Genomic DNA, 17117 nt, shown 5'->3' with positions numbered 1-17117 from the left:
TCAAGTAGCATATGATCCTGTTGGCAGTAGGAGGATATTATGAATTTTGCTTTGAGGAGAGTCTAATGTGAGACTCAGAGCCAGGTGACTTGTGACATTAAACCTTTGTCTAAGTTCTTGGGATCTACCATTTCGTAGCATGACAGGATCAGAATTCTGGGTTAGTCAGTCATAGTGTGGTCTCTGAGACAGTCCAGTTTGCATCCATTCCTGGAAGAAAGCACTGTTTTTATTTTCAGAAGCTGTCTCCTGCCCAACAGCAGAATACTATGTGACCTCCTCCTCCACCCCTCATTAAATCAGCTCCTGTAAAACTGTAGTGTAGAAGTAGCATCCTTCTCCATATTATCTCAGCTGCCACACATTGAACCTTTACAATCTACTCATTCTTCCTCTGACATCCAAACTTTTCCTGGTGCAAAGTTACCTTGGAGTATTTTGTTGTTAGAAAGGATTAAATCCTGTGGAAAAGCTAACAGTCCATTTATGGCTTGAAAGTAGTGGAAATGGGAATCTTGAACAGGCAGACCCTTTCCCATGAATTACAGATCATTTGAACATTGATAATTCTTAGCTAGAAAATAAGTGCCCTTGGGGTTAAAGTTAAATACCTTTAGATGACAGCTTCACCTGTAGCCTAATTTAAATTTATAAAATTTTGTCAAATTCAGGTCATACTTTAAGGAATCACTGATTACCAGACCTTGACGTTACACTCTAAATCTCCACTGGTGGAATATTGTTGCACTTGAGTTTTTCCTAATCATTTTCCAACAGTGTTTGGCCCTGTTTTCTCCTCTCTCAGTAGTAAGAATTTTACAGAGGTTCTGAGGAACTATTTAACACTTCTTTTTCAAGAATTACAAGGCAATCTGCTGCCTTTTCTACTTCAGATTTTCTTTTCCAAGACTGTGAAGGTATGAAAGAAGGATTGGGCCAAAATCTGTGCTCATTTACTGAACAGACTACATTAGTATCCTCATACAAGAACCCCAAAGACTTGTTTTTCTTCATAGTATCACAGCTGTCTGCTGAAAGTGCTGAGTCTCATAGACGAGAGTGCAGAATCAATTGTAAAGAGCAATTTAGTAGCAAAATAATCACACTTTGTCCTTAATAATATGCTTACTTATATTATTCCAGCATCATATGAATAGAATTCCCTAGCAGACCTTACGTGTTCATTCTCATTTACTGGACAGGCTATCATAAAGATATTCAGCTGTTTAAGGCAGTTGTAAATTTAAAGCTAACTCAGGCACACTTTTAAGACTAAATGCAACATCCACGTATAACACAAATGTCAGCAATTTCTTGAAAATAAGTCAGGTGAGGTCACTGTTAGAAGTATTTCTGTAAGATTCTGTAGCAGTTGATGAAAGATTGTTAGTCCCCAGCAGCTCCATCACTTTATGCTTTGCGCAAACCCTTAAGTTAAAGGTTATGAGTGCCAGTGGAAGTTTATGGCACTGCACAGGTGTAGTATGTATAGTCTTTCACTCAGAATGATTCTTATTTGTTAAATTTGGCAATGTACTTTATCCTGGCCTTAATTTTCTTGTATTTCTTCATACTCTAAATGGCAGCTGAAGGCAAGCAGAAATAGTGAGTAATTGATTTAACAACCTAAGACAAGTACATAGAAGTAGAAGAGTTTGTTTCAGTGCTTGACATGACCCGAGAGAGCTTCTTTAGACTTTTTTTCTAAACAGCACCTCAGCACCTTGGGCCAGCAAAGTGGCCTTTAAGCCTGAATGAGCATGACTTTTTTTTTTTCTCAGTGCAAAGCTCCAGTATTTCATCTTTTCAAACTGTTTTACAGCACTCAGAGCAGAATTATATTGACAAGGTTAGAATTCATCTCCTAGAGGAGAATACTGTGCTCCTGTTAAGTGCTAATACAACATTTATGTGTTGGTACCTTAATAACAGCCCAGCTTACCTAATGAAAGTACTGAAAGCAAACAGTACTCAGTGAGATTTTATTATGACTGAAGTGACTGCAATTTGAGACAAATTGTCGCTATTTTTGTTCCCATATCAAAACCAGAAATGCTAAAGCAATTGCTACGTTTGGTATAGAATTAGACTCCACTATCGTTAATATAGAAGTAAGTGCATTTTTCATGTAAACAGCTCACGAGGGTCAAGCATCAAAGACATTCTGTGGAAAATGCTTGTCAATAACTTTGCGAGTGAATTTTGAAATAAAGTGCCTGTAACCTGTCATTATTCCTTCCTCTCAAAGTCAAGAGTGAGTGGATGAAAATTGAGCTTGTGAATTGAAGATACTGTGAGTTATATGGCCTTATCGACTTTGGGTAAAATGACAGTTTTGCCTTGTTATTATTTTTGCATTCAGAGGTCAGGCAATGGGCAATATTACCAGTAAAGACTGCAGTATAAGCAAACTGGTATATAAAAAAAATTATCTGTGTACACCAAGAAGAAGCTGTAAGTCACTAATATTAAAATACTCAATATATGATCTGTGTTTAAAAATGGAGGAAAAAGTAAGACAAAAATATCTGCTGGCCAGAATAAACATCTAAGATTGTTCAAATAAAAATGTGTTTGTTCAGAAAGCAAATAATGTTAATGTAAATACTTTGAGAGAATGTATAGTCATAAAATTCAATTGCTTTCCATAAATAGACTTTGTTGTATAACAGGGGTTTGAATGTATGTCTTTAAGATAATGGCAGACCTAAATGTGGTGTTCCTAGTTTAAAGTCGTAAGGCCTCTTTTCTTTTATTCAGATGAAAAAGGATTGAATACACAGCAACAATACAGGCAAAAGATAAATCTTTTATGAACTGATCTTAGGTTTGTTAAAATTCAAAGATAATACTCTTTAACATACATAAGTACAATTAATTTAGGTTGAAATGCCTACAAATTCACAATTTCTTTCTCTGTCTCATGGAAGAGCATTTCAGTATTCTGGAGCATTATATTCAATTGCTATACCCATTAACATGTTACATTGCAAATTATACTAAAATTTTTACCAAGAAGTAAGCAGAAGATATGTCCTACTTCTTTAATACCATTAGAAGAGAAGCAGCTCAGTGACTTAGAGTTAGCTTACCAAGTAGGTTAACTAGATGTGGTGTTTGACGTAAAAAAAAAAATTCAAGTTTCTGGGTATTTTGAAAGACAGCTTTGCTATTAAGGAAGTGCTCTTCTTATCTTTTAAGAAGGTTTGTTCAGACCATTCTGCTTTTCAGATCTATCTGAACTGTATCTTTACTGTATCCTTGATATTCCAACTTTTAAAATAAATCAGTATGTTTCACTAATTCATTTTTGTAGCTTCAGTAGCTCTTACCATTTCCATTCTTCTAAGACCATTGATATGGACAAATGTCACCATATGCAGAAATTAGAACTCTGCCATACTCTGTTGGATTAGAATGAGTGTAAAATACATTATGATTAATATTTCCTTAAATGACAAAGGGCATAGTAGCTGAGATTGAAAAATGAGCAGATATGAACTGTCAGATAAATTCATAATTGCTCAAGATGACTTTCTCAATAAGAAAGTAATTTTAGGGAAAAAAACAGTCTCCATGAAATAACTCTTCTGTACAGACTTTTTTGAATATGTCAACTCAATATGAGCATCATCAATTTCTAACAGTTGTGTAATATCCACAATATTTTGTTTAACTTTTAGGAAGAAGACTCAGAGACATATAATGACGTAGCTACAGTGTGTGGGATGCTTGCTGTGGTTGTAATATCTCACTTACCCAGAGATGCGGCCATTGAATGGCATGTCATTGCAGTAGTTGACAATCCAATGCAAAGAAAACATTTTGCAATGAAGATGTTGTCAGAGGGCTTTGAAATTGAATGTGAATCTGTGGAGTCCAGTTCTGCATCTTGTGCTTCAATCTCTGTACGTCTGAGCTTGATTTCACCTTCCACTTCTCCGCTCGATTTAGATGGACCTCTTCATGACTTAGTTGCTATGTATAGACAAGCTGTTAAGAAACTTTCCGAAGACTGCAGTGTGATTCCTTTGTCTTTTAGAGCTTTTTTCAAGAAGGATTTCTTTGATGCTCAAACACTGCAAACAGGTAAGACTTTTCATGATGTTAAACAGTGTAAATAATAACCATGAGGTAATTTTTCTGTACTTCTAGATAGGGTTTGTTTGGAAGAAGGTATTTTAGAAGTGCCTTTGAGGATAGGCATAATTAAGATATGTTTGTTCTTTTTCTGATGCCAGGCATAATTCTCAAATAGAAAAACTCCATATTTGGAGGTTTTCAAGTCCAGACTGGATATAGCCCTGACAAAGTTGGTCTGATCTCACCTGCTGACCCTGCATTGAGTAGGAGGTTGGGCTAGATGATCTCCTTCCAATCTGAATTATTCCATGATTCTATAAAAGAGAAATTGCCAAGAAATCTGGTGAAGTCCACATAGCAACCTCAGAGTCAGAGATATGTAACATGAATCTTCCGCATAAAAGTCTTTGAACAGAGTTCAGATGATAGATGATCTAGAACTATTTTTAAATATCAATATTTCATGTACTAACAGGCACTTTTTCAAGAATAAATAATAATGAAATATTAATGTTCTAAAACAAATAAGTGGTGTTGCAACCTGTAGATTAGAGGGTGTCTGGTTTTGAACAGGGGATGACTTCTTACCAACTTATTTAAATAGAACCTGTCAACTGAACAAATTTACTATTTTTTCCCAATGTTTAGATTTTTTAATATCTGATTCCCTTACGAAGTAAAGAGAATACAGAACAACAACTATAATGTGGCAACTATGATTTATCCCTTATAATGTATATCTGTATTCTGTGCTGTGCTCAATTTGGAAAAACTAACACTATGCAAGTGCACAGAAACCTCTTTTGTCTGTCAGGCCTACAAAATTGTTAGATCATCCTCGTACTGAAATCAGTAAGAGCTTTTCTATTAATTTCAGAGGGAATAGGATGAGATCCTGAGTCTATATTTGTCTCAAACGTGCATGCACATAAAAAAATCCTTGCAAAACCACAACTGATCTATATTAATTAGCTGACATAAATGTTAGCCCTCAAATATCTACTGTCCTATTTTTTTTCTTAACCTGCAGCAATTTTTGAAGAAAATTCATCTTGACATTGTTTAATAGATTTAAAGTACAGGAATTGAAAGCTATAAAAATGTGGCATAGGATAAGCATATTTAATCCAGGAAGCAAGGAATGAACATATAGCCTGACAGAATGTTGTTGTTTTTACTACATCTTGTTTAAGAGCTAAAAGGAAACCTGATAAAACATGTTCTTGGCATGGGATTAACATTATCCTTTTGCCTGCTCTCTTTCTGATATTTTGTAGGCCATAAAATAATTACTTTCAAATAAATTTCATTTGCTGTATTAAATACAGCTGACTATAATGTGTAAGTAGTATACATGAAAATTTGATTTGATTCGATTCATGTTACTCTTCCTAATGACATAGGCATAGAAAGAGTTGTGATTTTTATATATCCATTTTTGGTTGTATTCAGATCTATCTACTATCTTAATTCCCATCATTATAGCAATTTTATCATTGTCATCACTGGTAAGAAATACATTCTTGCAAATCTCTAGAATATATAGAGTAGATTAATTTTACAAATGCAGCTAATTCATTGATGAAGAATTTAAAAAGAACTTTAATTTGAAAATCTTCAGAAATTTCATTGATTGAAAGAAGCACTAGGTAATTTATTTGAAAACAGTTTCTCAAACTGAAATAGTGGGTGATGAAATAGCGCTTACTGACAGTTTCAATCTGATAGAAGACTATTATATCAGTACCCTCTCTATTATAATACAGATTCAAAATCAGAAGACTAATCTTCAATATATCATTAAGGCACAGGGACATATTTAAGTGTTTTGCTAATATATGTCCTCAGAGCCTTCAAAGGCTTGTAGCCTCAGGTGAAGTCTCCTTAGCTTTCCAAAAGATGCAGCGTATTAATGGATTACTGAAACATATGCTTAACTGTCTTATGTACTATATTATAATCATACTTCTCATAAATTAAAATGTACTTGCATATATACATTAACTCTCAGTTAAAAAAGCATTTTATAAGGCCTCAAAGATTTCACTGTTCCCATTCATTCCAGTATCCCCTAGATAGTTCCCAGTGGCAGAACTACTGCAAATGTCTTTGTGTTCTGTAGTATGCTTCACAGCTGTAATATCGCAGAACTAATATCAGAGCTCCCCCTTGAATCTTACAATATTTTCCACTGCCTGTAATATCAGGCCGAGGTGTTGGAGATTGCTAGGCTCTGATGACCACACTTCCTAACAGTTTCTCTTGGTGTGTTCACACTGTTTTCCTACTTACCCTTAAGATGGTCCTCAGATTTCATCTACAACATCCCATTATCTTGTCAGCCTTCTTCCTAAGGCTGGATTCAGTACCAAGACAGAAGAAACTGCTTATTTTACATTATCTAGAATTTTGCTTCATTACCTGAATAGAATTTGAGACTTACATATTTGTATGTTTAGGCAAGTTCAGATAAGCTTACTCTGCTTACGCTCTTGAGCTGGATGGATGCATGAATTTGAATGTCACAAGAGGGGCAGAGCGTACTCACTAAGGAATAATACTGACTTCCAAAGTAGACTAGTCTGTGGGTTGTCAGCTCAGAGCATGGCCAAAACTTTCTCATATCTGTTTCTGTAGACTTGCTCTAGGATATTTTAACTATTTGGATGTCTCTTTGTGTTGATTTCCATGTCCTCCAAAGAGTAAATTTTCTATTGCAGAGGTATGTCCAGGTGGGTATGACAGTTTACTGATGGTAGTGATCAGATAATTGGTAAAACTGTCTTTCAGACACAAAGGAGCATTCTACCAGAACCTAGACGTGTTAGACATTGTTGATCCCACAAGTAGGTCTGTCCTTTATGGAGTCTTCAACTACCATTAGATTCAGAGTCTTCTGAGGAAAGATAATAGTAATAACCTAGCAGGGAATGATAGATACTGCTATTCAAATATTTCTGATGTGAAACACATCAGAAGCAGACATAGAAAGTATTGTGTCAAAAATCGAAAGATATGGTTGAGAGATAACTGCTGCAGTTTTAGTGGATTTCAGGTGGACTTCCATCATGATTAGTAAATCATGATTAGTAAATAGTCTTCAGAGAATTCTTGTAAGGTCTTGAATTGCAATGTATTGTCTTCTCTATCAAGAGCATGAAGAAGAAATAAAGGTACTTTTTTCTTACTAAAACTTAAAATCATTGGAGTGAAGTGAGGGAACACTGCCACAAATCTTCTCAAATGAGCTTCTGATTAGGTGATGGCCTTTTTTTGCTGCAAAGAAGTTCAACATTCATTTGAAACAATCCAAGCAAATGAGAGAAGCCTGTTCGTCCCTTATGCAGTAAGATGAGAACAGAGAATAGGTATACTTTGTGTGTTACAACAGATTATTGGAAGTTATTATAGCCAGTGTTACCAATGTCAAAAGAAGCTAAAGGTTTGTGATGAAAATTTGAGGAAGATAGCTTTCTGTCATCCTAAGACCAGATATAAAGTTTTATTGAATAAAGTATAGTGTTGATGGTGCCCTTCTCACAGACAATCCCTCATAACATATGAGAGCGTTATGGGCACCATGCTGAGACCGCATAACGTGTTAGAAGTAGGAGGATTAGATTAAGCTGACATATATATTTAGTAAGATGCTGTTAAGCCTTTAGAAGTCTTTAACATAAATTCGATTATTTCTTTCTTATTTTCATTTAAATATGCATTAGTATAAACATGTCAGTACAATTTGCTATACCATCCGGTTGACTAGATTATACTTCAGTATAGGAAAAATGAATGATCATAAGTCATCTCATTACAGTTTCACAGACCCTGTTCACAGGCTGTATGCAAAATATTTTTGAATATTTATTAGGGAGTGGAAAAGGTCCTGCATTCACTAGAACATCATATTACATAATCCTTTTTTAATACTATAGAAAAAATAAAGTGGGAATATAAAAAGAAAAGAGAACAGGAATAGAAATATGGTCTGGAACTACTCGGGTGAACAGAAACTAAACAGTCATTAAGAACTGTTCACTGAGGAAAAATGAAGCAGGTAAGTAAGTGGTGATAGCTGACTAAAATTACAGATATGAAACTGACTGACATACCTGTTCACAGACAAAATAATGGAAGTTTCATTTCCATCATGAGCCAAAAGAAACAAGAAAAAGTACAAAATAGATGTTCAACATTTTGTTGAAAATACTCTGAGTACCATTATTCTTGTGTATTAAAGTTGTTATTTTGCATATGATATTAGAGTTTTCTAGAATCGTCTTTTAATAGCACCAACTATTGTCCATTATTATCACCTTATACTAGATTTCAGACAAATGTTTATTCTAAGAAAAATTCTTACCCATAAGAACTTGCCATCAAAGTACATCAGTAAGTCAAAGTCTGAATGAAAAAAGGATCAGAATATGCAAACAGAATAAACATAACGATTATTAGCAGGGGATACATTGCTTTCCCATTTTTTAAAAGGATTTTTTTCCATTTTTTCTAAAAATACTGATTTTTTAGAAAGAATTCCTGTATACTTCCTCTGTTTTCTCCTCATGCATTACTAGTCCCATCACCTACCAGTAAACCAGGAATAAAACAAATGATCATAGAGCATCAGGCATTCAAAGAATAAGAGAAGGGGATGTGGAAACATCACTTTCAATATTGCATCTCTCTTCACACATAGGTGATGTCTTCTATTGGTCTCTTATAGATGATAAAATAATTATGGCTGTTTTGCTGGGGGGGGGGTAGTACAAATGATGAGTTTGTTTTAGGGTACAAATGTACTCAGGTCCATGTTCTGTGAGGATAACTTCTCTATTTTGGGTGGTAGAAGGATAGCACTTTCATTATACAAGGGGAAAGTGACATTAGAGATAGTTTAAATCCAGCAAAAGGAATTTCTGGAAGTTGGTTTTGCCATAAGGTTGGCATATGTAACTTTGCCTCAGCAAGTGAATTGCAGTGTTGAAATGAATGGTGGCGCTGTGTGTGCAAGTAATAATGTGACCAAAAACCACCCTCTGATCATTTCCAAGATCTTTCTTGTAGCTGCAGAACACCACATGTCAAAAATTGAGAAGTCCTATCGGATCATCCAGTAACCGAAGTCCAAGTGATCCTCCAGCACATTTACAGTTGTTTAACATATAGTCTTGTTCTCAGAATCCAATGGTGACTTTTTCCCTTCTCTTACAATATTTAACAGTTTAATCTACTTCAATAAAAGGACACCTTTTTGGTGTTCAGATGCTTTATTTCATTCTATTGTTCCTGGTTGTTATTTTATGTGTCATCTATATAGCCCAAATACTCCTTATTCTTCCTGTTTACACCCCTCAAATGTTTACAGACTATTGTCAGGTTCTTCTCCACACTCAAACATATATTTGTTGTTATATTAAACTAAGCTGTATATATTCAGCTTTTAATTTTTCTTCAGACACCTTTTTTTTTTCCTATACCTTGGACCCATGCCAGTATGTTACTGCCTTTTGAATAATAGGTTGTGCAGAACTGAAGGAAATGTTTTCTGCATTTTGTATTAATTAAATAGGAGAGGGTTTATTATATAGAGCATAAATTGAGGTTAGAGATAAAATTGATTTGATCAGTTTTGCAATCACGAACTAATGAAGCAGCTGTGACTAAAGTATATAATCTGTCCAAACAAAAGTATTTTAAAGTATCAAAAAGCTATCTGAAATAGACTGAGCTTGGTTTGCTACCAAATCCTGTTAATTTAGGCTAAATGGAAAATCTGGGAACAGTTGCCAACCTGAAAGAAGAGGGAATTTCACTTTTAATTCCTTGCTCTTCCTGTTAAGAAAACAAAGAATTTGCCAAGTATAATAGTTCAAGCAGCAGTGCTGTGCTGTTGCTCCAATAAATAAATAAGTAATAACTGGTTAAATTAGTACTAGGGGAAATGAATCAGATTATAATATATGTAAGCAATTAGGAAACACTGACTTGATTCATGAGTGTGTTTTGAAAAGACATTTTAAAAGGGTGAAAGTAGCTAAATTTGGTCTTGAGCCACAGAAGTGTCTTTGGAATCTTGCTATTGCTGCCCAAAGGATCCAGTCAAGAGATCTTATTTATAAAATGGTTGTCAACATGCTGGAAGTTGAAATTTTTCACATCAGTTTTCAAGGTTGTACTGTTGTTATATCTACTGTATATCATTGTGTACACATTTTTTGGCAGAATATCTCACATAAAATTATGGGGAAAGGATTGTTCTCTTTTTTTTAATGTTTGCTACCACAAACAGGATATTGTTTTAATAGTAATATTTCCTCTTGATTGAATTTGAATAGGAATGTGGTTTGTGCCTGGGAAGCAGTTGTTTAAAATATGTTAGATCTTACTTTAAGAGCAGGGGCCTTCTGTCCTTCAGGATGGTAAATTTGGTTTTTAAGAGCACAGATATTAGACTGAGAGAAATTCAACCACTCAATGCCAAGGCAAAAAGTGAAGAGGAAAGGGTTTTTTTGTTCTCTTTGCCACCTGCACTGTAACTTTTATGTCAAGAAAATAGCTGTAGCTAACCATCAAAAGACAGTATATTGCCATTGTCACAGTTCATGCAAATTGACTTTACATAGCATATATAGTGGGGCTCCTAACATTCATTTTCTCCTTAAATTTTTGGTAAATTTAGGTTTAAAATAGCATATTATTAGGTGTGACTGAAAAAGTTGCTACAGTATAAAAATAAGCAATGAAAAAATCTTAATTTTTTCCTTCCTTTGGACTTTCCTCTGGTTTTCTAGTAAGGCATTAAATCTGCTTTGATCCGATTAATAGATCTAATTCATTGACAGTGAAGGTGCATTTATAACATAGTCCCTTAAAAGAATCACCTCCTTTCTGCTTGCACAGTAAGTCTAGAATAACAACACTGGATAATTGGAGATGATGTAAATTTTATACACTGTAGCAAATAAGAATTCTTTCTCTGTCTGCATTATTTCTGAATGGCAAGAGGGTAGCCAGCAGATGGAGGGAAGTGGGCTGCACCTGGAATACTGTCTCCAGTTTTGGGGCCCCCCAGTATAAAAGAAAGAGCTTGTCAAACTAGAGAAAGTCCAGAGAAGAGCCACTAAAATAAATGGTTGGTAAAGTGGATTATATGGCATATGAGAAAACACTGGAGGAAGTGTGTTTGTTCCACACAAGTGTGTTCTTTCCAGAGAAAGCTAAAGGAGAACTGAACTGCAGTCTTCATTACCTTAATAGCTGTTGTAGAGAAGAAGGAGCCAGCCTTTTCTCAGGCAAGGAAAGACAAGAGGCAACACTCACAAGGTGCAGCAAGAGGAATTCTAGTTAGACAAAAAGAAAGGGTTTTTCAGCAGGTCAGGTGCTGGAACAGGTTGCCAAGAGAGGCTGTGGAATCTCTGTCACTAGAGATTTTTAAAACTTGATTGTGCAAGGCCCTGAACCAATTGATCTAATCTCTAAGTTAGCCCTGCTTTGAGCAGGAGGTTGGACTAGATGATTTCCAGAGGTCCCTGCCAACCAGAATTATTCTATGATTCTATGATATTATTATAAAATTAATAATAAATTCCCCAACAGAATGCCATTAAATTGCAGATTCTCTGTGAAAAAAAACAGCTTCTTTCCTTCTGTCATTAATACTGCACATTTTTACAAAAGATGACTACCACTTCTTATTACAATAATAATTACTGAAGCCAATAAGCAAGATTTCCTGCTGGAGTGTGTCTTTGAAAGAGAACTGTTTCTTTAGAAGTGTCTGTGTTCTTTGTTCTTTTTTTTAAACTCATTTCTCTGTAGTATGCACATTTGTCCTTTTTTCTTTGCCTGTCTCTTTGTCTCAATAGAACTCATAAGTTCAGTATTAGAATTATCACTGGGCTGTGATATCTCTGCAGTTTTTCTTATGACAGTGGAAAGCCAATGCGTCTCCAGGGTCTAATCCATTTGATGATGTTTGAGACACCTGAGGATGAGAAAAGTTGTTCCTCTTAGGAAGATGAATAATTTATATCATCAGTAATGTCATATCTTGAACTGGCAAAAAATTTTGCTTTCCTCATTTCAACAGATTAATAGGTGTTTATACCGTTTGATATGAAGAATGTGGCACAAAGGCGAGGCTCCCTATGTTTCTGTACATAAGCTTAAGGGAAAATTGTGTGTGGAGGTGCAATGTGTTCCCAGAGTCCATTTCTACCAGAAATGAAAATTGTTTCTCAAAAATACAAAGCAGCTTATTAATTTTATCAGAAAGTAACTATTGGATAAAAAGCATAATCCTGAGATGCTCCATGATCACCTGCCTTGACAAAAATAGCCACAGTTGTCCTTAACATCAAGTTAGTTTCCTTTTTACAAACCAGAAACTGAGGGGGGGGGGGTTAGAAGTGTTTTGAGCGCTGTGATACTTCTTTGTGAGATCAGTTATCTATGCTAGAACATATTCATCCTTAGCTGAAGGTTTTAGAGGTTTTGTCTTCATTTAAAAGTATTTTGAAATTTTTTTCTTTTTATCTCTCACCAAATCTCTATATATATATCTTTCACCATTTCATAACAATAGTGCAATTTCAGTGCAAAGAGTGCAGGAAAACAGAAAAGATAAGACAGTACAGGTTTGAATAAACTAGATAGATATTGCATGCTTCAGTATTTTGCCTCCTGTCTCTCAGGGCAGGGGTTGGAAGTGTCTTGTATAAAGTTTGCTGTATGCCTGGAGAATTTTGATTTGTCTGAAAATACTATTTACAACTAGTGACTCAATGAGGAGCAGATTTCTTGTTCTTGCAAGCACGTGCCATATTATATAGATGTTTAGGTTCCTAAAACTCATAAGTTATTGGCAAATGCTTTTAGGAAGGATAATTAGATTGTTACATGGTTTCATACATATTTTCCTTGTGGATTTATGGCTAAATTCCTAGGATATTTCATAAAATAGCAGTATTATTACACAGCGTGTTATAAAAATGAGCATTTTAATGTGATCCTTCTTCTGCTTCGTACTGTAGTTGCAGCTTGTATCTACAGCTTTCTCTTTGAACTTATCTTTATTTCAGGAAATTATTTTAATAAACTGGGAGCATTTTCTTTCATTTTTTTCTGTTATATACTTCAGAATGTCTTCACTTCTAGTCATAAATTCAATGTGGATTATTTCAGAACTTCTGTTTTAAAAGTTGGAAAAAATCTTATTTGTATATTTAAACATTTCAAACAACCCATGCACAGAAGAAACAGTTCGGTTGAAATAGTTCTTTGTACTTTCGGAGGAGAATACGGGAGAATTTGAGAAAGATTTTCATATCTATGTGGAGTTAAAATCTGAAAGAGAAATATTTTTGTGAAGGCATAAAGGGGAGGAGTCATAAAGGGGACATGTCATCTCCCATTAGCAGCTAACATAAAATCTTGTGTTGTTTTCTAAAAAAAAAAAACATGAGAAAGGAGAGATAGTATGTGAAACAGATGAATAAGACAATCTGTTCCTTCCTGTACTAGTCCACAGAAACTCCTCAAGAAGTTAGGATGACCAGAGGTAATTTTTAGTCCAACTATGAATGGAGGGTTTGGTGGCTGTGGAGCAGAAGTTCGTTAGCAATTGCAGCCCTAAACCCAGGCAATGAGACTGCAGTGTTCTGTCCCACTGAACCCTTCACAGTCTGGTTTTCTTAGGCTGGAAAAAAAGGAAAATGTTTGGACCTAAGGAACTGCAGACAATTGCCTCTTTTTTTTTTTTTTTTTTTAGCTTCCCAATAAAATGAAATACTTTTATGAACATTTTATCTCTGAAGCTAAATATGTATTTTACATGGTGTTTTTTTTCCTGGCATTTAAGTGTGATGGTTTGTATATTTTTATTGAAAAGGTAAACAGTTCAAAGAAGAAAAAAATCCTGTATCTCATTTTAGAGAATTTTCCCATTTTCCTCCTTCAAAATTTTAAGTTACCTACAGACCGTTGAATCATTAACAGAAGACCTAATAGAAAATACTTTCACATAAATGGAAGGTTGCACAAGTCTGTGAATGCATTAGGCTAAAGAGCGGTTTAACCAGGTTTTAACAGGATTTGGAAAATAATTAAAAACTTATAATTTGCAAGCTGTAAAATTTACAACATTCAAACCTCCAGAATACTTCCAAATGTACTTTCAGGTCAGGAGATAAAGTCTTTATGAACTTTGAAAATCAAAATTAATATTCTTTATGTAATAATAATATTTCTGGGGGAAAAAGGTATGTTGAAGATAGTTGTTTCTAATATTTACAGTGTAGGGAGTTGTCCTCAGTCATCCTTCGAGGAATGCATTTTGATAAGGTAAAAGTATTCCAGCTTTTCACAGAATCTGTTTCTTACTAAACATACATACAAAAAATAGCACCTCTTTTACAATAAAAAATTTGATTTTACTGGCACATTATTCTATTTAGTATGTGTTAATTCAATACACCAGCTACTGGGTGGATTTAGATATATGAAAAACAGTAGTATCTCACTGTTTTTCCTCTCAAGGATAAACCAATGGATGGATGTAAATCCATTTGAGGTAATTATATTTATTTCCACATAAAAACAGGAAGATATATGACACAGAAGGATTAACTAATTTGGTAACTTAACAGAAGATGATGGAATTACAGAGCTTAATTTTTCTTGAAGTTGTTAGCTGAAGTTATAGGTGCTCTGAAAATAAGATGCTGCTTAGAGACAGTATTATAGAAAGAATAGATATGTGCAGCACGTAAGCAGAATAGTTCATTGAAATGCACACCTTGTTTTAGAAAGAGGCATGAGATCAAATCTGTTTTGAGATTGCTCTTCTATTGGGTATAACTTCATCATTTTAGAATTGTCAAGGGATCTTGTCATTTCCAGACTTTTATGAAATGCATGACTAGTTGTAGCCAGCCTAAGGCATTTTCCACAATTACATACATGAAGATAAACATGTTCTAATTTAGCTGATTACTATATTTTTTCTTTGCATTAACTACATAGAATGTGTCCTGAATCCCTTTGTGTTATATCACATAGCGTAGCTTACCTGCTGTGATTTAATCAAGTGTTTGGGTCATTCAAATTATAACAACAAAAGAAATTATCAGAATCTCTATCTTCAGATTAGGCTTTTTAAAATTTGCTTTTCTTCTAAATTTGAATTTTTTTTTCTTGTTGTGGTTGTTTTTAGCTGTTATAGTATGTAAACCACTTAAACTTTTGGTCTAATGCCTTTAAAAGTTCAGAAACAAAAACCTCAGCTGTTTAATAATGCTTTCATTAAAAGTACTGCTTGTCATTTTTGGCTTAACTTGCCTGAAAATACTTTATGTGGGAGTTTTTCAACCTTTTTAGCTATTTTCTGTGCATATGAAGATTTCATTTTGATAGGAAACAATCCGTGTAATACTTCCCTGTTACAGAGGGTAATGCTACAGTTCTTGTCCTGCAGTAAGAGTACCATACAGTGCTGCTTTAAAAAATAGCTTTGGTGGATATTAATTTGAAGGAACAATTTGATAGGCTGCTAGGCATGAGTTATTCTATAAACATTGCTTGAAACTCACTCTTACCATTTCTTCTCTTCTTCTGTTCTTTACATTTCACCTTTCATGAATATCCTACAGATAGGCTGAAAAACATTTCAGAAGTTTTCAGCACATAGAGCATCCCTGTTCAAAGTCAATAATTATACTAAAAAGACTGCATCAGTTCCAAGGTGCATTAATGTCATCTTAGATCTGAGATAGTATATTTTTAGCTCTGAGCTGGTGAGGAATCTTCAATTAGTTATCTTCATCTTTATAATACACATTTCAAAAATATCCAATCAGTGCCTCCCACTATGTCTGTAGGAGAAAGAAGCAAACAATACATTTTCTGGAAAATAGTAAGACTTAAATATGCCTGTCCAAACATAGAGGAAATTGTTTATTTTTCTGGCACACAAATGAAAGTGGTCCAAGTGTTAATGGAAGAGCTGTACACACCAGGCAAAAGGAGCTGTGGAATTAGAGTAAAGACCTTGACCCATTTGAACCAGAATGATTGTAATCTCTAGTTCATCCAAAGGATGATCTGTATTGTGAAATATGACATGCTAACTACAAACACATATAACAAGTCCGAGTTTCAGAAAATACTGAGCATCTGATTTCTGAAAATCAGGTCAAGCTGAACATCAGAAATCATTTCACTTTTGTTGTTTTGCCTTTTAGGTATAATAAAATCCCAATCTTTTGAAATTAGTGGAAATTATGTTATTAACATCACTGGGAAAGAATTTCACCACAGCTGATGCATTTCAAAGACATAATTTGAGTCTTCATTTTCAATAGGGGGATGAAAGTACAAGGCTTTGTGTTAAAGTATGTTTATGTCCACTTGCTTAGTCTTTTCTACTCTTTCCTCTTACTCTCCTATTCTATTTCTCTTCTTTTTAATTCTACTCATCCCTTGTTCTGGACTGCATAAGTCATGTTTCAGTCCAAGTCTTGGAAAGCAGTGTGAGAATAAAACTTGGAGGCTAGCACAATGGGCCAACTGCAACAAAAAAGGATGTAAAAATTAAGAGACATCAGTCTGAAGTTTCTTGATCCAGAAGAAGGAGATATGACTGACATAAACCAGAATATAGCAAACAGCAAAATAAAGCCAGAGCTTCTGTTTTTAAAATGTGTTCCTCTATGCTGAAAATATGATCAGTAGATGAGAATCAAGAAGTAGTGAGCAAAAAGATGTGTACAGAAATTCACAGCTCGGATTCTACTGGCTGTTATATATTAAATTAACAGTCATTAATATTTTTCTCTGTCCCCCTTCAAAATGAAAATAGTGGCACAGAAGCAAAAGAAACTTGATAAATCACACAAAGTCCTCACTCCAGCCTAAATGCAACATGTCCTTTTGGTGTTGTTAATTTTTAAAAAAGAACAGGTTTTGTATTAACAGGAGGAAAAGAAGTATTTGAAGGAAAAATGTCCCTTTTTAGGATCCTGATACTGTGAATT

The 17117-nt window shown here is 34.5% G+C and overlaps 1 protein-coding gene across 10 annotated transcripts in view; it reads left to right on the top strand.

Annotated features, from left to right (window-relative positions):
• Window positions 1–17117, top strand: part of DPH6 (diphthamine biosynthesis 6) — a 219802-nt gene that overhangs the window by 175794 nt on the left and 26891 nt on the right. For 8 of the 10 annotated variants that reach the window (XM_064512413.1, XM_064512410.1, XM_064512415.1 and 5 more), the window contains one exon: window positions 3684–4089. The exons of 1 other annotated variant lie outside the window; for it this stretch is intronic. In XM_064512413.1, coding sequence (XP_064368483.1) covers window positions 3684–4089 — 406 coding nt within the window. Of the gene's footprint in view, window positions 1–3683; window positions 4090–17117 lie in introns of those variants that run through there. One more of the 10 variants, XM_064512418.1, reaches the window with a different exon arrangement.

The sequence above is a fragment of the Dromaius novaehollandiae genome, chromosome 5, assembly GCF_036370855.1.
Source record: "Dromaius novaehollandiae isolate bDroNov1 chromosome 5, bDroNov1.hap1, whole genome shotgun sequence".
Lineage (NCBI taxonomy): Eukaryota > Metazoa > Chordata > Aves > Casuariiformes > Dromaiidae > Dromaius > Dromaius novaehollandiae.
This window is presented reverse-complemented; position numbering and strand designations above follow the sequence as displayed.